General features: G+C 55.7%; 1 protein-coding gene and 1 non-coding gene across 7 annotated transcripts; both read left to right on the top strand.

The window, feature by feature from the left end:
* Positions 1-390: 390 nt before the first annotated feature.
* FBF1 (Fas binding factor 1) lies at positions 391-21,121 on the top strand. 6 transcript variants are annotated; one of them, XM_025279535.3, is made up of 30 exons: positions 391-462; positions 1,197-1,280; positions 2,318-2,345; positions 2,929-2,970; positions 4,468-4,561; positions 5,189-5,249; positions 5,793-5,843; positions 6,450-6,588; positions 7,102-7,179; positions 7,738-7,857; positions 8,179-8,317; positions 8,435-8,568; positions 9,587-9,686; positions 10,887-11,336; positions 12,346-12,444; positions 12,788-12,876; positions 13,040-13,098; positions 13,879-14,019; positions 14,149-14,249; positions 14,366-14,572; positions 15,292-15,399; positions 15,489-15,628; positions 15,716-15,834; positions 16,767-16,889; positions 16,974-17,159; positions 17,581-17,757; positions 17,837-17,974; positions 18,078-18,195; positions 19,370-19,479; positions 20,033-21,121. In XM_025279535.3, exons 2-30 carry the CDS (start codon positions 1,278-1,280, stop codon positions 20,114-20,116), a joined length of 3,438 nt encoding a protein of 1,145 aa, XP_025135320.3. In that variant the 5' UTR covers positions 391-462; positions 1,197-1,277; the 3' UTR covers positions 20,117-21,121. The 6 variants fall into 6 exon arrangements, 5 of the variants coding, with proteins under 5 accessions (XP_025135320.3, XP_044794526.2, XP_025135323.3 ...); XM_044938591.2 differs by having other exon boundaries at positions 402-462; positions 10,890-11,336; XM_025279538.3 differs by lacking the exon at positions 20,033-21,121 and adding an exon at positions 19,190-19,258 and having other exon boundaries at positions 402-462.
* On the top strand, positions 16,145-16,247 carry LOC112584093. The gene has a single exon (XR_003108443.1). It is a non-coding gene; the product is annotated as a U6 spliceosomal RNA (small nuclear RNA).
* Positions 21,122-23,110: the final 1,989 nt, after the last annotated feature.

Below are 23,110 nucleotides of genomic sequence, written 5' to 3'. Positions count from 1 at the left end.
AACCGGGGGGCGGGGGGCAGGGAGCGTGGGGAGGATTTCAGGGGCTGGAAGGATCATAGGCTGCTCTCGGGATCGAGATGGGCTGGGCGCGAGCACCGAGGGGGTGACACCGGGAGGTCCCTAGCTAAGGGATCTTAAAACGCCTGGCACGGAGTTGGCTGTGCACAACGATGCGATGGTCCTTGTGGTCCTGAGGCCTTTGCAGCCTCCCTTAGAAATTCCCACGGTCTGCGAGGCTGGGACAGGATCACTGGGAAATGGGAGACGCTCCTAGATGTGATAGGAGACAAAAACACGTTGGGTCGTGAACACTGCCATTACAGAGAAGGAGAAACTCAAGCATTCAGAGTGGCCCCTGTGTAGTAACCCCACATTAACTTTGCATTCTAATAACAGGACAGGCCGGCACCAGACAACTAGAGCTGCCCACCTCTTACTACTTTCTTCCAAGCTGTGCCAAAGGTCAGTTTGCGTAACTTTTTGAGGAGCGGGCGGGAAAGAATAATTCTGGGGAAAACAGTTCACCACTAATGGAGTGAGTTGGATTTACAGTTAAAGGGGGAAATTTTCCACCAATAGTGAAAATACTATCAAAGAGTAACCAGCTTTCACATCCGTTCTGTGTGCTGATTGCTGCTGGTAAAGTAGTCCTGAGTGTTGCCTGGAAAGGTGTATTGACCACAGAGCCAGACCCCCACCTCTTTTCTAAGATGAAAGTGAAGTCGCTCAGTCGTATCCGACTCTTTGGGACCCCATGGACTGTAGCCTATCAGGCTCCTCCATTCGTGGGATTTTCCAAGCAAGAGTGCTGGAGTGGATTGCCATTTCCTTCTCCAGGGGATCTTCCCGACCCAGGAATCGAACCCAGGTCTCTCACATTGCAGGCAGACGCTTTACCATCTAAGCCACCAGGGAAGCCCATCTTTCTAAGATGGGGACCTGCTATTTTCTGTATCCTCTTTCAGAATAAGGAATGAGGACCACTGCACTTTTTTCAAATAATCTCCAAGCCTCAAAAAGTTACCCAGAACACTTTGCCTCTCATCTGAATCACCCACCATAAGAAATTTTTAACTGATGGAAATAGGTTTTGACCTTTTGAATGAGTAAAGTGAGAGAAGGCTTTATCAATCTTTGACTCAAGCACTGTTAAAGCCAAATTGTTTGTGAGCAGACACTTTAATTTTCTTCATTAGGGAGGATGAGCCTGACAGGCAGAATTCCAGTGAGCTGGACAGCACTGTGAAGGAGCTAGAAGCAGCCCCCAGAGCCTTGAAATGGTAAGCAGAATGCAGAGCAGTTTAGTTCAGTCACTAAGTCGTGTCCGACTCCTTGGGACCCCATGGACTGCAGCACACCAGGCTTCCCTGTCCATCACCAATTCCCAGAGCTTACTCAAACTCAATGTCCATTGAGTCAATGATGCCATCCAACCATCTCATCTTCCCCTTCTCCTCCTGCCTTCAGTTTTTCCCAGCATCAGGGTCTTTTCAAATGAGTCAGCTCTTCACATCAGGTGGCCAAAGTATTGGAGTTTCAGCTTCAGCATCAGTCCTTCCAATGAGTATTCAGGACTGATTTCCTTTAGGATTGACTGGTTGGATCTCCTTGCAGTCCAAGGGACTCTCAAGAGTCTTCTCCAACAGCACAGAATCAGAGCAGGTGTGTGGAAATGGGAGTCTACCCTCCCCCCGGCCTCCACCTCCAAGAGCTTGACTGCATGAAGTACTTTGGGGACTGGGTGGCCCCAAAGAAGAGTGATGATTTTGGATATCAAACTTACTAATGGGACTTCTCTGGCAGGTCCAGTGGTTAAGACTCTGTGCTTCCCAATGCAGGGGGCATGAGTTCGATCCCTGGTCCAGCAAGCTGTGTAGCACGGCATAAAAGAAAAAAAGCAACTTCTTATTAAACAGTAAGCAAGCATCTCTTTTGAGCCTCTGAATATCCATCTGGAAAGCACTTTTACGTGTCTGTCACTGATACTGAACAGTCAGGGACATGGATTAGAGGAAAACATTACATCCTGGGAGGGGTTATATGTGGCGTCTGAAATCTGGGGGAAAGGAGAGACTTCCACCCACCAGATAGCACCCACTGTGGCATCCACTGCTGGTTGGGGGTGGCCCTTTTCATGCTCTGAATGAGTCTATTCTGAGAAACTCTAAGAAAACCATAAAGGCCATCTGTCCCCAAATGTCACTGGTGCTCCTTGTCCCCATCTTTGCAAAAGGCAAAACAATTCATTCTGCATTCTGGGTTTTAGTACACATTCACTGTCTGATCTTGTTCATGGGATTTGTTTTTCCCTTTTTAGGCACCAAAAACCAAGAAAAGATTGAAAGGTAAGTGGGGATGAAACATCACCCATAAGCCAAAAATAATTCCCCCGCCTTGGGTCCACATGACTTAGAAATGTCTGCCTGAATGTTCTCAGTGAATGTCTTTTTTTTTTTTTTTTAATATTTATTTGTGCCAAGTCTTAGTTTTGGCGCTTGGGATCTTTAGTTGTAGGATCTAGCTAGTACCCTGGAAAATTCTATGGACAGAGGAGCCTGGAGGGCAACAAAGTCCATGGGGTTGCAAAATGTCAGATACAACGGAGCATGCAGTCACTAGTTCCCTGACCAGGGACTGAATCCAGGCCCCCTCCCTTGGGAGCAGGAAGTCCCTTGGTGTGAGTCTTGCTGTTTTCCCTGTAATCCCAAAGGTAGCTTGTGCTTTCCTACGGAACTCCCTATGCCGCCTTGCTGGCCCTCAGAGTAATTCAGAAATAAACAACAGATGGGACTCAGGGAAAAATCCTTTTTGTTGGGCTCTGTATCCAGAAGTATCCAGGTGGGGTATCCTGGATGAGGTCTCAAGCTAGGAGGCCCTAAAGGACCCTTCTTTCCTCCTGAAGTCACGGTGGCCCTTTTCCTGTTCCAGACTCCATTGATGATGTCCTTGGTGACCTCCTGGGAGATGAGGGTAAGTGCCCCTTCCCCAGAACCCCCTGATTCAGGCTTGCTCTCTCTCTCTTTTATTAACTGAGATATAATTCACATAAAGTTCAGTCTTGTATAAAGTGTACGGTTCAGCGACATGTAGTATAAAGGGTGCAGTCACCACCACAGCTGAATTTAGAACATTCTCGTCACCCTGTAAAGAAACTCCACACCATTAGCAGTCACTGCTCACTCTCCCCTCCTCCACCCCTAGGCAACCACTTAATTAACTTTCTTTCTCTATGAATTTGCCTTATCTTACATTAAATGGAGTCATACAGTATGAGGCTTTTGCATCCGGCTGCCTTTCCCCGTGTTCGAGGTTCATCTGCACTGTAACATTCCTCTCTCCATTCCCTTGCATGGCTGGACAATATTCCATTGTTCTATGTGCCCCATTTCGTTTGGCCATTCATCAGTTGATGGACGTTTGGGTGGTTTCCACATTTCAGCTAGGCTGTTATGAATAATGCTGTTATGAACAACCATATACAAGTTTTTGTGTGGGCTTATGTGTTCGGTTCTTTCGGGTATAAACGTAGGTGTTGAATTATGGGATTATATGATAACTCTGTGTTTAAGTTTTTGAAGAACCCCCAAACTATTTCCCACAGGAACTGTACCAGTGTACCTTCCCATCAGCAGCGTAAGAGAGTTCCAATTTCCCCACATTCTTGCCAGTAATTGTTATTTTCTTTTTCATTATATCCATCCCGGAGAAGGAAATGGCAAGCCACTCCAGTATTCTTGCCTGGGAAATCCCATGGACAGAGGAGCCTGGCAGGCTCCAGTCCATGAGGTCACAGAAGAGTCGGACACAACTTAGCAACTAAACAAACGACAACAAATAGCAGTCTTAGTGGGTGTAAAGTTAAATCTCATTGTGATTTCGATGGGCATTTCCCTAATGACTAATGATGACTAATGACCTTGAACATCTCTTCATGTGTTTCCTGGCCATTTATATCTTTGAAGAAAGGTCTATTCAGATCTTTACCCAGTTTTCAAACTGAGTTATTTGCCTTTTTATTCCTGAGTTTGTAAGAGTTCTTTCTGTATTCTGGACACAAGTCCCTTGCCCTGTGTGTCCATGTCTGCTGCACTGAGAAACAGGGCTTTGGGGTCAGCAAAGCTCACCAGCCGCAGCGTGGCTGAGATTCCCCCCACCTTGGCCCAGAAGCATGCACAAAGCAAGCCCATGGGTGATGGAAGTGCGTTGTTTCCGCTTTCCTGGTCGGGGGTGGGAACAACCTCTTGATTTGGCACCAGTTGGGTTGACTTCCTGCTTGGAAATATATGATGCCCTCCTCCATTCAGGTTTTTTAAGAGACCTGCCTCAAGGATCAGTTTCCTTTCTCCAAAAAGGCCCCTCTCTCAGTAGGAAGATATGGGAGACAGCTTGGTGGGCAAGGTGCAGTCCTTTCCATCTTGACTCCAGTTCTCTGTGGCCGAATCACATCTTTTATTTTCTTTTTTTCAGTGACACCACCTGAGAAGCCCGTTAAACTTACGTCACGTGCCAGAGACGCCCCAGGTGTAGCCCAGGTGCCCCCTCCCTCCGGGCCTAGACCAAAGTGAGCACATGGGGCCGCCCGGGCATCCAAGCCCCATTTCAGGCTGAATGCTCCTGCCCTTCCCTCCCTCTCCGCTCACGGTGGGTCCTGCTTGTAGGGCCACAACCTTCCTGTCCTCCCTTCAACTCCAGGGCAATGGAGGATCCTGGAGGGGTGGGAAGGGAACTGAACTGGAGGTCAGAGGTTCCGGCTTCCAGTCCTGCTTACTGTGTGACCTTGGGCAATTCCTGAAGCTCTCTGAGCCTCTGTTTTCTTACCCTCGGAATAAGAGGATTGGCCTAGATGCTTGACTCTCAAATTGGTGACTCAGATTGTTCTTCTGAACTTTCCCCACGGTTGTGAGAAAGAGGGAGGCACTTTGTGAGCACTCCACTCTCCACCTTCATTTTAGCCCAGATAGTTCTGTTTTTCTCTCCTACCTGTTGCTTTTAAAGGGACTGTACATTTTTAACAAACTTAAAAATCATCGCATTCGGTGACTTGTGAGATTCCATTCAGCAGTTCTGTCCTTCTGGAGTCTGTCTAGGCTCACTTGGCCCCTCTAAGCTCCTTCTCCTTCCCTGAATCATCTAGTGCCCTGGGGACCATGGAGGTGGGGGTGCTGGTATAGACTCTGCTCCTTTGCAGGTCCCTCCTGGAAGACGATGCCTTCATCACCCAGGCAGGCCTGGCGGGAGCTGATGCCGAGGTGAGCCTGGCCTGTTCTCTCCTCGTCACTGGCTCTGCTCACCCCCAGAGACAGTGAGACGGCTGTTGTGTCTGAGGGACTGCCCACAGAAGGCTTACAAGTCCCCACAAAGCCAGTTTGTTCTTAAAACAGTACCCAAGGGCTGCCAAGTGGACTCAGAGCAAATCCTTTTCATTCCTCCCGGTGAGATGAGCTAGAAAGGAGAGCTCCGAGCAGCTGCTGGAGGCTCGACGGTTGCCCCTTCTTATGGCACTTCCCATAATAAACTCCACGCTGTCCGATCATGTGGAGGGAAAGGAGCTTAATTTGTTTTGTGATGGCTGTAGACTTCCTTTTGGGAGGACCCGAAAGCAGCAGCGCTTTGTGAGTGTCCACAGCTGGTCAGGTTTGACTCCATATGAGCACCGTGAGGGCAGAACCCTCCAAATTATGCTCCTCCCCTCGCCCAGCTCTGCTCCTGCCCTCACAGGAGCCAGGTGATAAGGGTCCTGAGTTTTGTTGGGCCTTGACCAGCATGTCTCTCCTGACCCTTCCATCATGTAGGTTTCAGACATCTCTGATGCAGACCCGCAGTCTCTGCTGCAGGCCATGAAGGTAAGGAAACAGCTTCGAGGAGATGGGCTGGGACACTATTTTACACCAAGCCTTCATTCTCCCTCTTGTTCCTTCATTTATTTATTTATGTATTCATTGGCTGCACTTCACAGCATGTGGGATCTTAGTTCCCTGACCAGGGATCAAACCCACACCCTTCCCTGCAGTGGAAGGCAGATTCTAAACCCCTGGACCACCAGGGAAGTCCACACCTTGGGTAACCTTAAACCCCAGGACCCTGCTGTTTCGTTTCTACTGCAAACAGCTTCGGCATTTGCTAAGTTTTTGTGAGAAGCTGCTGAAAGCAAGTTTGAGGCTCCCTCCCATTCTCCTCTCAAGGTGGCAGCTGCTTATGAGGGCTGGTGGGAGCACCAGCCGGAAACCTTTCGGCTTATCTGAGACCGACTGTGTGGAGCCTTTGGGTTTCGGCCCTGCCTCTGTCTTTGTCCTGTAACCTTGTTGGGATGGGTCCCCCACCCAAGTCCCCATCTGTTCCACATGGAAGTTGGAGGCAGCATCCTTACCAGGCTTCTCAGAGCCTGGGGGTGTTTAGCACCTGCCAGCTGAGCACCTGTGGGGATTCCTTCCTCCTTCCTGCTTTTCCAGGACCTCGATGAAATGGATGCTGACCTCTTAGGGCTGAAGCCAAGTCTAGCCTCAAACAAAAGGCCTGCAAAGGACTCTGGGAAAGAAGAGCCGCCTAGTCCCCTTAAAATCGCCGGTGTGTTAACCGCCAATGAGAAAGGTGAGTAGGACATAGCTCCTCAAATGAGAAGACACTCTGGGGATGTGGGAGATGCTTAGACAGAAGGCCTCATGCCCTGTGGGTTCTCTCTGCCTGGGAGGGGGAAGACCAGGATCTCACTGTGCACCTGTGTGTTGGAGCGTTTATGGTTGGGGAGGGAGATGAGTTGAGCTTCCCACCGCCCCCGCCCCCACTTCCTCGGACTCCTGGAGAATCCATTTGAGTTAAATTGCAGAATTTTATGGTAACTTTTGCTTCGGCCCAACCCATGTTCCTGTTTGGAGCAACTTGTGAATAGAGGGCCGAAGGTCATTTCCAGACCGCATTTCCAGGCCAAAAGCCTGATTGAGATCCAGGGCGATACAGACCTGTCCCACAGCTGTGTCCACGGCCACAAGCCCTCAGCCACCAGATGGAAATACACGGCAGCCCGGGGTCCCCGTCACGGTGTGGCAGCATGTAGGCCAGAAGAGACCCAGGCCTGTGACCTTGGCTCCTCTTTGCTGCCTGTAGGAGATGCCATTCCCACCAAGAAGCTACCTCCGTCTCCCTCCGGCTTTGGGCATCAGTACAGGAAGTTCTCCTTGGAAGGTACCGCAGGCCCTGCAGTCATGCCTCTAGGACGCTCCAGTTTGGATGCTTGTTTGCCCGAGGGCTGACAGACTGTCTGTCAGATGTGGAGCAGACAGTTGGTGCCGTTGATTTTGTTCCTCACGAATTGAGGAAGGGACTAATTGTGCCCCTCTGGCTGGGATATCTGGGCACTTATTTGCCCGGACTTGGAAGCCAGGGGTCAAACTGAAGATTATAAAGCGTGAGGGAAAGTCCCTTGTCCTTCATGCACTCCCTGACATTTTACTTGCCTTCTCAAGCCTCGGGGATGTTCCTAGAAGCCTGGTGCAGACAGCAGAGCCTGGGGCAGTCACGCTGGAATGCGGGCCCTGGGGCCGCTCTCCCTGCTTCCTCTCCCCTGGCCCAGTCTGCCCTGTATCGGCGCCCCGCTACCCCAGGCCCCCAGATGCCGAGCGCCTTGCATAGGTGCCAGAGCAGCTACAGCTCTCCGGTCAGTAACTCCCCCAGGGCAGTACAGCGCTGGTTTTCCTGAACGCGACATACAGTCCGCCCTTTGCTTCCCCTTCTGCCCGTGAGGCTCAGAAGACCCCCTGGCAGGACTTCTCTCTGATGATGAGGATGGAATCCCCAAGAAGCTGCCCTCCACAGAGACGAAAACCTCTTCCAAAAAGAACCCAGCCCCGGTCGGAGATCACGGTAGGGTGGGCTTGCTACGTTCCTGGAGCTGCTGCAGTTGACTCACCGAACTTGCCAGTGCAGATCCAGAGACCCCACCAGGCAGGGACCAGGGGTCTTAGATCCTGGACCAAGAGGTCATCAGTCTCTGGGAAGAGGGAAGGGAGAGGGGATGGGAGCGCCCAGGAGTCAGGCTGGGGGAGTCGGGTGCCAGGGTGGGACCAGACGCTGCTGTGCCTGCTGTTCCACTCAAAGGTAGAGAAACGCCCCCTCAGCCCATTCAAACCGCACAGTTGAGGACCAGAAGGCTGAGGCCACTGTGCCCTGTGTTCTGTTTCTCAGGGCCCTCTATCCCTCTAACTCCTGGGGACACTCCAGTCCGAAAGAAGGAAGAGCTGCTCTTTGACGATGGGGATGACATCATGGCCACCCTGGGGTTTGGAGACAGCCCCAAGGCAGAGAAGAGGCAGGCGGGCGACCAGTAAGGGTCCCTGGGCGTGGAGAGTGCCACCAGGGAAAAGCGAGAGGGAGGGTACAGTGTGGCCCCCCCAGGAACCCCTGGTGCTCACAGGTACCTGCCCCTTGTCCCTTCCTGCAGGGAAGGGCCCCTCCCTGCCCGCTCCAAGCTGGATGAGCTGCTGGGTCGGGGCCCTGCTGCCAAGCTCCTAGCCCAGCCAGGCACCGGCGAGCACAGGGAGTTCAAGCTGGACAAGAAGTACCAGCGGCCACAGGGTGAGGAGGCTTGTGGGGTGGGGGCAGAGGGACAGAACAGGTTTTTACCAGGAGCCATAATAAGAAATAAGCTTTACATCATGACACACACACACACACACACACACACACACACATTGTATTATTCATATTTATGAACTGGGTCAAAAGTGTCAGAAAATAATCGTCACCGTGTTCAAGTCTCTGTTGTTTTTTTTGGTTTATATGCTCTTTGACTCAGAGAAGGCAATGGCAACCCACTCCAGTACTCTTGCCTGGAAAATCCCAAGGACGGAGGAGCCTGGTAGGCTGCAGTCCATGGGGTTGCTAAGAATCAGACACGACTGAGCAACTTTACTTTCACTTTTCACTTTCATGCATTGGAGAAGGAAATGGCAACCCACTCCAGTGTTCTTGCCTGGAGAATCCCAGGGACGGGGGAGCCTGGTGGGCTGCCATCTATGGGGTTGCACAGAGTTGGACACGACTGAAGCGACTTAGCAGCAGCAGCAGGAAATGGCATCCCACTCCAGTATTCTTGCCTGGAAAATCCCACTGACAGAAGAGCCTGGCAGGCTATAGTCCATGGGGTCTCAAAGAGCTGGACACGACTGAGCAACTAAGCACTTTGACAATTAAATATATCGGTTGTAACTTATTAGTTTCTCAACCTGCTAATAGGCAGCAGCTCACGGTTTGAAAGACGCTGCTCTGGCCAGTGTTGCTCTGTTCAGAGCATCGGCCCACGGCCCGTCGGCTCGAAGCCCTTGTTGGGACACACGAGCTCACCCGGCCTCACCCGCAGGGGTCGGGGCCCGGCTTCTCAGGTGCACTTTTCACAGCTCACGGTGATGTTCTGTGTGCTGAGGCTAGAGGTGTAGACTGACGCCCAGCCCCTCACACGGCTTCCTCCGCCTCCGCGTCCCCATCACTCGTCTTACCCGTTAAGCTGCTAGCTCAGCCCTTTTCAAACCCAGCATTCTGCAGCACTCACAGGTCGACTCCACCTGCTCTAGATCACGGGTTCCTTCATTCACAGACAAAGAAGACACCTGGGGTGACAAGGACTTCACCTTTGGGGCCTACCAGCCCACTGTGGGCTCCTCGGAGGGCCGACAGTCCCGCCGGCAGGCTGTCAGGTAAGCCTGAGGCAGAGTTCCCTGCTGAGAAAGTGGGGGGCCCCCTCACCCCATCCCACCACCAGGCTTGTTTGGGAGGCACTAGACTCCGTGGACGCCAAAGGAGGGGAGTGGCCAGTGCCCAGCAGTCCAGGCCAAGGGGTTGGGACGGCCTCCCCAGAAGGAGCGGACCCTGGATTCTGCTCCCAGCCTCCTTGGAAGAGTAAGGAAGAGGTGGACTTGACTCAGCTGGAAGCCCCAGGGAACCAGAAACTGCTGTGATGTCAGCTGGTCCCCTTCTCCGTGAGGAACACCCAGACCCGGGGGAGCAAGAGGGAATCTCGGGCAGCAGCTTCTCAGACTCAGCTCCCGGGAAGCCCGGCCCTGGGCTCTGCCTTGACCATCCTAACAGTGGTCTCGTCCCAGTTGGCAACAAAATGTTAAGCTAGTGCATGGATTTTTCTGAATTTGGAGATTTTTTTTTTCTCCCAATATATATTTTAAACTTTATATTTTTAAATAATTTCAAACTGATGGAAGAGTTGTGAGAACAACTCCCTCCTATCCTTTCTCCAGGCTCCATGGTGTTAACATTATGTCACGTCGGCTTCCTCAGCCTCTCTTTCCATCTCAGTAACCTTGCACACATGTGTATCAACTCTTCCCTTAAACCTTGGAACCTGCTACCGCCTGCCAGTAACTCATAGAGCGAAGTTGCTCAGTTGTATCTGACTCTTTGTGACCCCATGGACTATACAGTCCATGGAATTCTCCAGGCCAAAATACTGGAGTGGGTAGCCTTTTCCTTCTCTGGGGGATCTTCCCAAACCAGGGATCAAGCCCAGGTCTCCCACATTGCAGGCGGATTCTTTACCAGCTGAGTCACAAGAGACAATGGCCAAATGCATAAGTGAGTGACGGAATGACTGTTGACGGAAAGCCTAGAAGTGCTTGACCCAGCTGACTTTTCTCTGGGTGTGTGTGCCCGTGGTTGGTCCTGTTTGCTGCAGATGGATTTGTCCCTGGTTTTCGTGACTGAATCAAGGTGTTTTGCAGACCTCACTTGGCTCGCCGTGGCTCTGGCTGAGCAGGGCCCCAGGCATCCTGACTTCTTACTGTGGGCCCCTTAGTCCCCCCAGGCAGTGAAGGGAAAGGCCCGTCAAGAGTTCTTGGGAAAGGCTGCTTGGCCTGCCTTAGACTCCCCTCTTCTCTGTCTTGAAGTAGGTTCTTAGATGGCGGCACAGACCCCAAGGGAGAAGCTGGCTCCAGGCAGAGCACCCCCGCAGCCTCCAGCCCTACCCCGCCCAGGAGGGGAGGCGCCGACTGGCTGGGTCTCAAGGACGACGGCTCGGACCTGCTCCCCCACTCCCCAGGCAGGGAGGCTCGGAGGGGCCCCCCTCCTGCGAGCCAGCATTCCGCCCCCATCCGCCACCCTGCCCCGGCTGGGCTGCCCTCCTCCTCGGGGGCAAAAGCACCCGCCGAGGGTACCGGCCCTCCTGCCAGAGGCAGCCAGGCTGCAGAGCCAGGAGCATCTGAGGAGGAGGCAGACGAGGACTGGCTGAGCCACGCCCTGTCCCGGAAGAAGGCCCAAGGTCTGGCCAGAGCGGAGCGCGCCGCGGCCTCTGAGGGCCAGCACTTGGCGGGGGCAGCCGGCCGGCCGTGTTCCCGCAGGTAGGGCTCAGGCCGCCGTCTCTCCGGAGGGAGGACTCAGCGCCTCCGTCAGCAGCGCCCCCATTGTGCTGACTGTGGGCAGAGTGCAGTCTCTCAGCCATGCTTCTCCCCATCTCTGGGCATGGGGAGAGCGTCTGGCTCCCCACCTTTGGGAGCTGGGGGGCTGCTGATGCTCACGCCCTGCTGCCGTGGGGCCAGGCGCTGGCCTGGTTGGGCAGGAGACCCAGGGTGCCCTCATGTGGCTCACACAGCCTTCCTGGTGCCTCCGAGCAGGGCTCTGTCCACAGCGCCCTCGGGCTGGCAGGACACCCGGTGTCCAGTGGCTCTGCTGACCAAGCTAAAGCAGGCAACATGTGTGGGGGATCACTTGTGCTCTTGGGGAGTGTTCGAGAAGACAGTGGCTGCCAGGGGGCTCCTGGGGGAGGCTGGAATGTGGGGGAGGACAGGGAGCAGCCCCAGAGTGGGCTGGGACCATCCAGAGGAAGCTCTGCAGCCAGAGCAAAGGGGAGGCGAGGTGGGCAGTTGTGTGACAGGCTGGGCATGTCACCCCACCCTGGGGTTGAGTAAGCAAGGAGGGCAGTCTGGACCTGGACTTGAAACCCAAGGGAAGGGAAAGCTTCCTCACTGGCCCCGAGAGCCAAGAACGGACAGGGAAGAGCGGATGGAGACGAGAGGAACCACAGGGCGCTGGAGCCGGTGGGCGAGTGGGCAGGGCCTCAGTGGACGCTGCGGGCATGGCATGGACCAGAGCAGGGCCATGGTGCCCGTGCAGGGCCACAGCTGCTCCTTAGACGTTACCAGGTGGTTGCCCCCGGGAGGGCTGCAGAAGGCCAGGGGCTCAGACCGTGAGGAGGATTCCCAAGACGGGATGGTGGCAACAGGAGGAAGGTGGAGGGGGTTGGGAAGAGGGGCGGCCTTGCAGCTTCCCTCCTGGGCTTTGTCCCAGCCCGCCCTCGTCCAGCCTAACCCAGACCTTCTCCTGCCTTCATACTGACACTTGCTTTCTCAGTCAGCCTGCTGCCAACACCCAAGGGCTCGAGCCAGCAGCCGCTGGGGAGATCCCAGGAACAGCAGCGCTAGGGCCACGGTCCCCGCCTGCCGCCTCTGGGTACGTCCAGTCCGAGGCGGGGCTGCAGGCGGGTGAGGCGCAGGGGGCCAGCCCAAGCCCCCGTCCCTAGAACAGTGGGCGGTTGTGCTGGGCTCCACGTGGTCAGTGTGGTGTATGGGATCCAAGACCATGCACGAGACCCACTGAGTCAGGGGACCTGAAGCCAGATCCCCGTCCCCTTTTCCAGCTGAGACCCCACTCTTAGTAAGCTACCAGCCTTCAGGCCTTTCCAGCCTATGACTTGACCCTGGCCTTCGCCTTTCCTGCCAGACCAGCCCTCCCCTCCTCCCTGTATCCTTCGCAGCAGGCTGCTCACCTTGCCACCCCCACCCCATGTCCACAGGTCCCCCGTGACTTGGAACAAGGCCACCTTGGCCCTCCATGCAGGTGACCCAAAAAGGGGAAGAGCCCCTGGAGACCACTCTGGCACAGGTGTGTGTTCTGCTTTCTTTGGGAGGTTAACTCTGGGTGGAGAGGCACTGAGAGCTTCCTTCGGGGGTCTCTGCAGGCAGACATGAAGCCAGGCTCTCCCGAGCACACGCCTAGACTGCCGGCCTCCCTGTGCCTCCTCATTTCTGTGCCGTTGATTTTTCAGAGCCTGCAGTTGTTTTCCCGAATTCCCAGGAACCCTCAGGGCCTTCTGTGCCTGTTCAGGTAGGGAGGGTGAACATGAACAAACAGGCGGGCCCATGGGGCAGTTCTCCTGTGCTCAGAGGCAGCACCTGCCAAACTGCCAGGAGGAATGCGTTGTCCTCTCAGCCGGCGCCCCTGTCTCCCTACCAGCAATCGCCTGCCTCTCCTGGACAGGGTTGGGTGCTCACTTGCCGGCACCAGTGGAGAACTGAGGTGGCCCCCAGGCAGAGGCAGCTGCGAATGCTTCACTCAGAGTGCAGGGCTCAGCTGTCCTGCTGCTCCATCTAGAAAACCTCCTCCACTGCCGTCCTCCCACCGCCCACATTGCCCAGGCGCAATAGCACCTGTGCCCGCCAGGCCGGAGGAGGCCTGGCCCCACAGGAGCCCCTGTGGAGCGCTTCCCAGGAACCCGGAAGCGCCTCTGCGATGGTGGGTGGGTGGTGGGCAGCCTGCAGGACCCAGAGCATTGCTCTGCATTGGGACTTCAGGCCTGACAGCAGGGCCGGGGTTACCACCTTCTGTTGTAGCTGGAACTCTGCGGGGACCCGCTGTTTATGTGGAACCCCTGCTGGGAGGATGTTGTTCTGAGGGCATGGGGGAGACTCATTTTCCCCAACCTGACCTGAGAGGGGAGGACAGGGACCACATGACCCTCCAGGTCTCATCCTTGGCCTCTGGGTGTCATGACCCTGTCCCTGTCTCCAGCCACAGGTCAGGCGCAGAGCCTGGCAGGTCAGAGGTGAGCTCAGCTGGGGTCCTGTCCCCTACCTGATGGGGCACATCTCTCCCCCTCTCCTCCAGTCCCTGGCCTGGAGCCTGCTGCCCGGCTCTGAGTACCAGCAGCAGCTCCTGGCGGCACAGGCTCAGCTTCAGAGCGGCACCGCTGAGCTCCAGGCCACCCTCCTGCAGAGTCAGGCCCGGCTGGCGGAGCTCGAGGCCCAGGTGAGGGGCAGAGGGGCAGCGGCTTCCAGGGCAGGGCTAGTGGGAGGGTGTGCCGTGAGGGCTGGACGGCTTCCCCCGGCAGCCTGAGGGACTCTCCACTCCGTCCCCTCCCTCCATGCCATGGCCCAGGTGCGGAAGCTGGAACTAGAGCGGACCCAGCACAAGCTGCTGCTGGAGAGTTTGCAGCAGCGGCACCAGGCAGACCTGGAGCTCATCGAGTGTGCTCACAGGTACCCAGCTCCTCCAGCCCAGGCTGCCCGTGGCTCAGGGCCAGCCCCAGCTCGGGTGCCCTGAGGGCCCTCTGGCCTCCCCTTCTAAGCCTCACGGTTGGGTGTTCTGTTGGCAGGAGCCGAGTCAAGGTGCTAGAAGCATCGTACCAGCAACGGGAAGAGCGGCTGCAGAGAGAGAACGAGGAGCTGTCTGCCCAGTATCTGTCGCACTGCCAGGAGGCCGAGCAGGCCCGCGCTGAACTCACGGCCCAGCACCAGCGGCGCTTGGCGGCCGCCACACAGGAGAAAGACCAGGAGATGGAGCGGCTCCGGGAGCTGCAGCGGTGAGGAGGGGCCGGGGGCCGGCTTCAGGGCTGGCCAGAGGAAGCCAATTGCCCTGAGACCCCAAGCCGTGGGCTCAGCAGCCTCTGTACCAAGGCTTGACCCCTTGCTTCCAGATGAGGACTGAGAACTGAGGCCCACCTCACTGACCCATCTCACGTACCCTCCCACCCCTGGTGGGGATCCCCCCACTCCTTCAGAGTAGCGAGGGCATCCTGGCAGGGCCCAAGGTCACTGGCTATTCAAGCAGGGCCTGGCAGCAGCAAGTAACCCAAGCGCTAATTAAGCACAGGTGAACCAACCCATCAGCCGGACCACTCGAAGCTAGTAACTGCATCAGCCCTGGAAAAGGTTGTGCCTGGCCTGTGGATCTGATTGCCTTTCCAGAGGAAAGCAGAACTAAAGAAAAGGCACATGAGGGGGTCGGCCAAGGTGGGCTGAGTCGGCCTTTCCCCACGGCTCAGATTGGCTAGACACGAAAGGCTTGTCAGGCCCCCGTCAGGTGTCCTTGGCTGAATAACAAGGAATCTTCCCCCAGAGAGAGGATGTGGCAATAAGGCAGCAAGAAAGATAAGAAGACGTAGGAGCCAGGGAAATGGAGGCAGTGCCTGGTGCCGGGGAGGAGAGGCCACAGAGCACGGACCGTCCAGAGCAGCCCCCTCCCAGACGGAGCTGCCCAGGGTGTTCACTGCGCCACCCTCCCCCCGACCCCATCCCCTAGGGCCTCCATCCTGGAGATGCGCAAGGACCACGAGGAGCAGCTGCAGCGGCTGAAGCTGCTGAAGGACCGGGAGATCGACGCCGTGACCAGTGCCACCTCCCACACACGGTAGGCTCGCCATCAGGCTCTGCTCCCCCAGCAGGGCGGGGCCGGGGGACCATACCTTCATGACCCGAGCCCCGCCCCCTGCACCCCAGGTCCCTGAACGGCATCATCGAGCAGATGGAGAAGTTCTCCAGCAGCCTGCACGAGCTGTCCTCCCGTGTGGAGGCCTCACACCTCAGCACCTCCCAGGAGCGGGAGCTGGGGATCCGGCAGCAGGACAAGCAGCTCCAAGGTACTGGGGCCCCGGGCTCCTCCGTCCTGTCCCTGCCGATGGGAAGGCAGGTGGGTGGGCAGTGAGCACCCTGTGGGCCTCCTCCAGCGCTGCAGGAGAGGCTGAGCCGGCAGCAGCGGGACATGGAGGAAGAGCGGAGTCGGCTCCAGGAGGTCATCGGGAAAATGGAGGCACGCCTGGGCGAGCAGAGCCGGCTGCTGGAGCAGGTGGGGCCCGTCCTCCTGCCCCTGTTGCAGGGCCTGTCTACCCGGCACTGGGCAGCTGTCCTCTGCCCTGGCCTCCTCGGTGCTTTTCTTTGTCTCTCTTGCCCCTTCCTGCCTTTGCAGGGACTCCCACCTCCCCAGCCTCCAGAAGTGCCCCCAGCCCACCCCGTCTAGCCCCTACCCGCTCATCACTGATGCCATCACTGATGTGACTTTGGGAGAAATGCTCTTGTCTCCTGAGCTGTCTTTAAACTCCCTTCATCTCTTGCATCTATAAGAGCAGGCTTTGTGTTTTAAAAAATCATGCCCTTTCGTGCTTGTTTCAGCAGCACATGTGCTAAAATTGGAATGACATAGACAAGATTAGCATGACCCAGTGCAAGGACAGGCAAATTGGTTATAATCTAATAAGTGGTGAAAATAATTGGCTGCACTTGTGGGAAAAAACAACTCACATTGACCCCTACCAAACAAAAAAGCAATTCCTGAGAGAATTGATACAGTAAATATTTGATGAATTCAGAAATAGTAATAACCTTTTCTTTCTTTGTACAAAGTTCTAAGATGATACATGTCATTGAAAAAATTAGAATAACTGGCAACAGTAAAGAAAAATTATCCAGTAGCCCGAGGTAGCCACTGATGACATCACAGATACCCTATAGACCTGTCAGTATGTGGACACAGATGTTTTTATATCCTGAACCATGTTTATTCAGCCCTATCAAGCGCTTGACTCAGTGCCTGCCTCAAACCAGTCCCCAGGCTCCTTCCCATTTTTACTGCTCAGGAAAGTTGGTGTTTGTGGCATAGCGTGGGAAAAGCCAGATGAGGGTGGTTTGCTCAGCTCCCTGGGGAGCATTCAGGCCTGTCTTGGGAGCAGGTGGAGCCTCCAGGGGCTGGAGCGCTCAGCCCTGACCCTGCCGGGCCCGCAGGAACGCTGGCGGGTGCATGCCGAGCAGTCCAAGGCCGAGGCGGCACAGCGCGCTCTGGAGGAGCAGAGGAAGGTCATGGTCCAGCAGATAGCCATGGAGCGGGAGGAGCTGGAGAGGGCCAAGGTGAGTCCAGACGCACCACGATTGGCTGCATCCCTGCCATCAGGCCCAGGGATGCTCACCGGGGCCCTTGCCCCCTCGCCCCAGAGCGCCTTGCTGGAGGAGCAGAAGTCCGTCATGCACAAATGCGGGGAGGAGCGGCGGCGCCTGGCGGCCGAGTGGGCCGAGTTCTTCACCCAACAGAAGCTGAGTAAGGAGCGGGCCGAGCGCGAGGCGGAGCGGGCGCTGCAGGTGGACACCCAGCGGGAGGGCACCCTCGTCAGCCTGGCCAAGGTAGGACCCAGAGCCTCCCGGATGGTGGGAACCCCGCACAGCCCTGCCTCTCTCCCTACCCTGGCCCTCACGGTCTGATCCTCCCCAGGATGGTCAGCTTCAGAAAGCACGCAGCGGTAATAAGAGTCACCACTGCGGAATTGAAACAACCACAATCATCATAGTAACAACTTGCTTTTACTGCTTCTTTATACTCATTTGCTCTTTTAATCCTCATCACCTTCCCATGACTTAGATATTCTAGAAATGAAGAAATGGATTCAGAGAAATTGAGCCTGGGGTTTGGCGCCAGGTCTCCCGCCACCTCCTCCCAGAGTCAGGGTGGAGTTCAGCCCCAGCAATGAGGCAGGGTGACCTGCGGGTCCCCAGAGCCCAGTTCAACTCCAGGAAGGAGAATGCAGCCAGGCTTTAACATCTCCAGGAGCAGGCAGAGCTGAAGATCAGGGCCAGTGAGCTCCGGGCCAAAGAGGACCAGCTGGCAGCCGAGAGGGAGGCCCTCGAGCGGGAGCGGCAGGAGCTGCGTCTGGAGAAGGAGAGGGTCAGCGCCGCTGCCCAGCGCATCAGGCTGCGTGCGGAGGAGGTGGAGAGCATGAGCCAGGTGCCACGGCGCAGCCGGGGGGTGGGGGGCGGCACGCTGACCTCTGCCAGCCCAGCTGACCCAGCCGGGCTCCCCGCAGGTGGCCTCGAAGAAGTACGAGGAAGGGGAGCGGGCCCTGCGTGACGCCCGGCAGCTGCAGTCGGAGCAGCAGGCCCGGCTGCAGCTGGTGCAGGAGCAGCAAGAGCGGCTGCGGCAGCAGGAGCACCACATGCACCAGGCAAGGTGTCTCCCAGAGGCTCTGCCCCCGGCACCCCTCCCCAGGACCCCTCCCCCACCTTCTGCCCTCACTGCAGTGTCCTCCTCTCTGGGGCCCGGGACAGGAGCATCTGAGTCTGGCCCAGCAGCGGCTGCAGCTGGATCGTGTCCGACAGGACCTGCCCTCCGGCCCAGTGGGGCTGCTCTCCAGGGCCCAGGACCCCGCAGCCTCCAGCCTGAGTGGTAAGTAACTCCGGGAGGAGGGGACATCGGCTCAGCCCGCCCACTGGGCAAAACATGCCAGCCACATCCTGCCCAGCCTCCTGTGTGCTCAATATAGGAGGCAGCTGAGTTTGTTTTTTTAAAACCTAAGTTAGTTATTTTTATTTCATTTATTTTTTTTTAAATTTTGGCTCTGGTGGATCTTTGTGACAATACACAGGCTTAGTTGACCCGTGGTATGTGGGATCGTCCTGGACCAGGGATGGAGCCCATGTCCCCTGAATTGGAAGGCAGATTCTTGACCACTGGACCACCAGGGAAGTCTGCAGCTTAAAGTCATCTTGTTATTTCTTTTTTTATGCTAGTAATGCATGTTATAGAAAAATAGGTCAAAAATAGAAGAAGGGAAACTAGTTTTTAAAATATTTCCCTCCGGACTTCCCTGGCAGCCCAGTGTCCAAGACTCCAAGCTCCCAGTGCAGGGGCCAGGGTTGAAACCATGGTCGGGAGCTAGATCCCGTGTTCTGCAAATAAGACTCAGCACAGCCAGATAAGCTTTAAAGTGGACCATGCTTATATTAAAAAAAATAACCTTCAACCCACTCTCTAGAACCACTTTATAAACATTTTGGTGCATAATATTCTAGACTGTTGTGTGTATGTTTTTAAAAACAAAATTGAGTTCTTGAGGTGCTAGCCCATACCCCCTTTGCCTGGTAAAGAAATAAAGCTACTCTTTCTCCTCCATTAAAAAAAAAAATGAGATTGCATCATAGATTGTTTTGTACCTTTATTTTTTCCATTCAGAAATATTCAGATGGAACATATTTTCATGTCAGTAATTACACATTTAACTCTTAATCCACATAATTTTCATTATGAGTTGTCCTATATTTTTACTAATTTCCTACTGATTTTTTTTTGTTGTTGTTGATAAGGTAACTAGCACTTCAGTGGAAATCTTTGTTAAATACATACATCTCTCCCTGATTATTTCCCTTGAATAAATTTTCAGAATTGGACTTAGCAGCTGAGATCTCATGAGCATTTTCTGAGGCTTTTGAAAGCTGGATGTGCCCGGAAGGTCGGTTGGGTCGCACCCACCCGCAGCGGTGAGAAGGCCCCAGAATCCAGCTGTGGCTGTCCTGGTCTCCTGCCACACTGCCCCCTGACCCCGCCCTCCTCTGCCTTTCAGCCACGGTGGCACCTGCCCCCGCCGTTCCTCGGTGCAGCCAACCGCCGGTCGGCCTGGGTCCCTCACATCTCTACGCCAAGCTGGTGCTGCTGAAACACACAGCTGAGCAGGTAAGCGTCCTGGAGCAGTGGCCACCCAGGCCCACCCGCTGCCCCTGGACTCAGGGCTCCTCGTGTTCACAGTGGGGACAAGAAGCTCAGGCAGAGGAGGGAGAAAGCACAGCCTGGCCCCGGGGAGGGCCGAGCCCACCCCACTCCTGGCAGAGAGCAGCACGGCAGGTAAAGGCCAGGCCTCACAGACGCTCGTGGTGTCACTGAGGGAGCATTTCCTACCCGCCAGGCTCTGCGCTGAGCCTTGTGAGCCTCCCCTCGCACAGCCCTCCCTGGCAGGTACTGTAATTTTCTCCAGTTTGCAGACAGGCCGAGCGGGCCCATGTCATGTGCTGACACATGGCCTCCCCTGGAGGGAGAGCTGGTACGTTCCCTGCCCCACCCCCTCGGATCCAGAGCCAGGCAGAGCCAGGACGTCAGTCGGGAGAGGACTGATCGATCCGCTGACCCCCAGGGTCCCCTCACGCCCAGTCCAGCGATCTGCATCCCTGTCCACAGAAGCGGGTGCAGGAAGGAGCCAGAGGGCGATTGCTCACCTAGCTCTGCCTTTCAGGACCACGACTTTCTGGAGAATGAACAGTTCTTCCTGGAGACCCTTAAGAAAGCCTCCTACAACATGGCATCCCACTCAGCCTGAAGGCCCAGCTGCTTCCTCACCAGAGGCCTCAGACCCTGCAACAGACCCTCTGGCTGCCAGCTCATAGCAGGGGCACCCGGGAGAGCCCCTCGATGCCCAGGGCCTAATTTCAGCTCTTCCTGTGGACAGGGTGCCAGTGGGTTCTTTGTGAGCCCCCAGCCCATGGCTGAGGCAGGTGGGTGCGCCCAGGCCTCTCAGACACCCCAGGAGGCAGCGGCCTCTGGGGAGATGCCGTCCTGAGGGCAGGCAGCCCCACGACACTGTCAGTGGCAGCTGTGGGTCTGCTCCCACAGACTCCTACCTCAGGACCCAGGGTCTGACTGGGCTCTGTGGGCCCCTCAGCCTGTGGATGGTTTTAGAATCTTTTCATCTGGGCCTCTCCTGAGGCCGGGGGCTTCTCTACCCCCTTGCCACAAGGAATGGCCGACAGAGAGCATGGGATCTCCCCGCTTTGGGGATGTAGAGTCGGGCCACACATGTTACAGGGCCTTCTGGCCTCCTGGCTGATGAGGTGGGGGTGCTGCAGGGACAAGGAGGGCGCTGTGCCTGGCGCTTTTACCTCGAGTTCTGACGTGCTCTTGGGGCTCAGCCAGTCCGTCCTGCTCTCAGGCTGGCACACAAAACCTGCGCCTTGTTCCCAGCTGCCAGGGCAACCGACTCACTGGCACAGACCCTGGGCTCATCGGCTTCTTCTGATACACTCCCCAGAGGGTGACGGGGTGCGGGGAAGGATGGAAGGCTTTTCTCTGTGCTGTTCACTGGCTGCAGAAGCCCAGCAGTGGAAACGAAGATGACAGAGCACACCCCTGTCTGGGAGTATACAGAGCACTGGGGAATGGAAGGGGCCACACCCTGGCTGCTGCCCGAGGTGGGGGGCTTTGCCCTTCTCCATGTACAGGCAGTGGGCCAAGGCCTTCCAGAGGGGCACCAGGAGAGGGCTGAGGGGGTTGGTAGTTGTCTGCTGCAGACCCAAGGACTCAACTAATAAAATCGCAGTTATCAGAACTTCCCTGACAGTCTAGTGGTTAAGACTTGGCACTTCCACCGCAAGATGCGCAGGTTTGATACCTGGTTGGGGAAAAAGAAAAATCAGCAGTTACCTCGAGAGCGGCTTCTCTCACCTCCCATCAGAGAGAACTGTCCGAGGAGCAGGAAGGTGGAGGAGGGCAGTGCCGAGGGGGTCGTGAGGGCCCAGGGGCGTCTCTGCTCTTTGAGAACAGCCTCCAGCAGGATCTCGTGTTATTTACAACCTTCTTCCTGGACCCACTGAACTGCTATATCCTTCATGACTGGGTTCATAGAATTTGCCACGGCTCATCAGAGTTGGAACCTATTTATCAGAAATGTTTGTTCTGTAGGGCTGTTATTTGCTCTAAAACTGACTGGCTGGGACCCTCCAGCCGCCCCCGCTCTCCTGGCTGGACCACAGGCCAGAGGAGGGTGTGATTACCACCCTTACTTCACAGATGAAGGGACTGAGACTCAGAGGTTAAATAACCCGCCCAGGGCGGCAGCAAACAGCCAGACCTGGGTTTGAGCTGTCCTTGGGCAGTTTCCAAAGCCCAGGACGTTCAGCCATATCACAGCTGCCTCCTAGAAAAGTGTGCTGTACCCAGAGCTTCTGTGAAGTAGAAGATCCCCTACTGCTGCTGGGGGTGGTGCCCACACCCAGGAGGGAAGCATCCATGTGCTATTAAAAGCCTTGTTGAAGCTTGGGAATTCAGTCCTCTCAACACTCTTAATGAGTTCCCACCTGTGTGGTGAGCTGGGGGCGTGGCCTAAGGTTGGGCGTGGTCTAGGAGAAGCTGGCATTTAAGCAAGCACTTGACAGATACATGGGTGATCACAGGAGGGGATCACAAGTGATGACACGTTGGAGGCTGTGCAGAAGGCCACAGTGAATGAGCTTAGAATTAGGGGGCAGGTTGATGAGGCTCTGAATACCTTGTTAAAGTTTGAGCTTTTACCTCCAGGGCAATGGGTATGCAATGAAGGATTTAAAACAGCATGGAACCATACTTGTGGGTTTTTTTTAATTAATTTTTTGACTGTGCCGCTGAGTCTTCATTGCTGTGTGCAGGTTTTTCTCTGCTGTGGTTTGTGGGCTTCTCCCTGCGGTGGCTCCTCTTGTTGCGGAGCCTGGGCTCTAGGGCGCAGGCTTAGTGGTTGTGGTACACAGGCTTAGTTGCCCCACGGCATGTGGCATCCTCCCAGCTCAGAGATCGAACCCGTGTCCCCTGCACTGGCAGGCGGATTCCCAACCACTGGACCACCAGGGAAATCCAACCATATTCGCATTCACGTTTTAGAAAACCTGCTGTGGGTGGAGCCCAGACTGACCAGAGCGGGCAAGAGTGGGGACCAGAGTGGGGACAAGAAGGCACTGCGCTGGACATGGCACGGGGACCCGGGGTCTGACATGGAGGATCAGGAAGGAGAATATGCCAAGGAAGACCCCAGCTTCCTGGCCTGGGCAACTGGGTGCCCATGAAACAGCCACGTAGAGATGTTCCAGGGGCACTGAGTCATGCTGACTCACCCAGTGCCTGGAACTGCTCTGAATCACCGTCCCCAGCATTAAGGTGTGGCAGGTGGCTTGCTCATCCCCTTTTCATTAACGTTCTCCTAGGCCACAGGTGCAGAGAAGGCAATGGCACCTCACTCCAGTACTCTTGCCTGGAAAATCCCATGGATGGAGGAGCCTGGTGGGCTGCAGTCCATGGGGTCACTAAGAGTCGGACACGATTGAGCAACTTCACTTTCACTTTTCACTTTCATGCATTGGAGAAGGAAATGGCAACCCACTCCAGTGTTCTTGCCTGGAGAATCCCAGGGATGGGGCAGCCTGGTGGGCTGCCGTCTATGGGGTCGCACAGGGTCGGACATGACCGAAGCGACTTAGCAGCAGTAGGCCACAGGCGGGAGAAGGCTGCTCACAGGAGTGTTATGTATGTATGTGCTGATCTTTTTCCCTTCATAATGATAAACAGCTCC

The sequence above is a fragment of the Bubalus bubalis genome, chromosome 3 (genome assembly GCF_019923935.1).
Source record: "Bubalus bubalis isolate 160015118507 breed Murrah chromosome 3, NDDB_SH_1, whole genome shotgun sequence".
Classification (NCBI taxonomy): Eukaryota; Metazoa; Chordata; class Mammalia; order Artiodactyla; family Bovidae; genus Bubalus; species Bubalus bubalis.
Note: the sequence above shows the minus strand (reverse complement) of the source record. Positions and strands in the feature narration are given on the sequence as shown.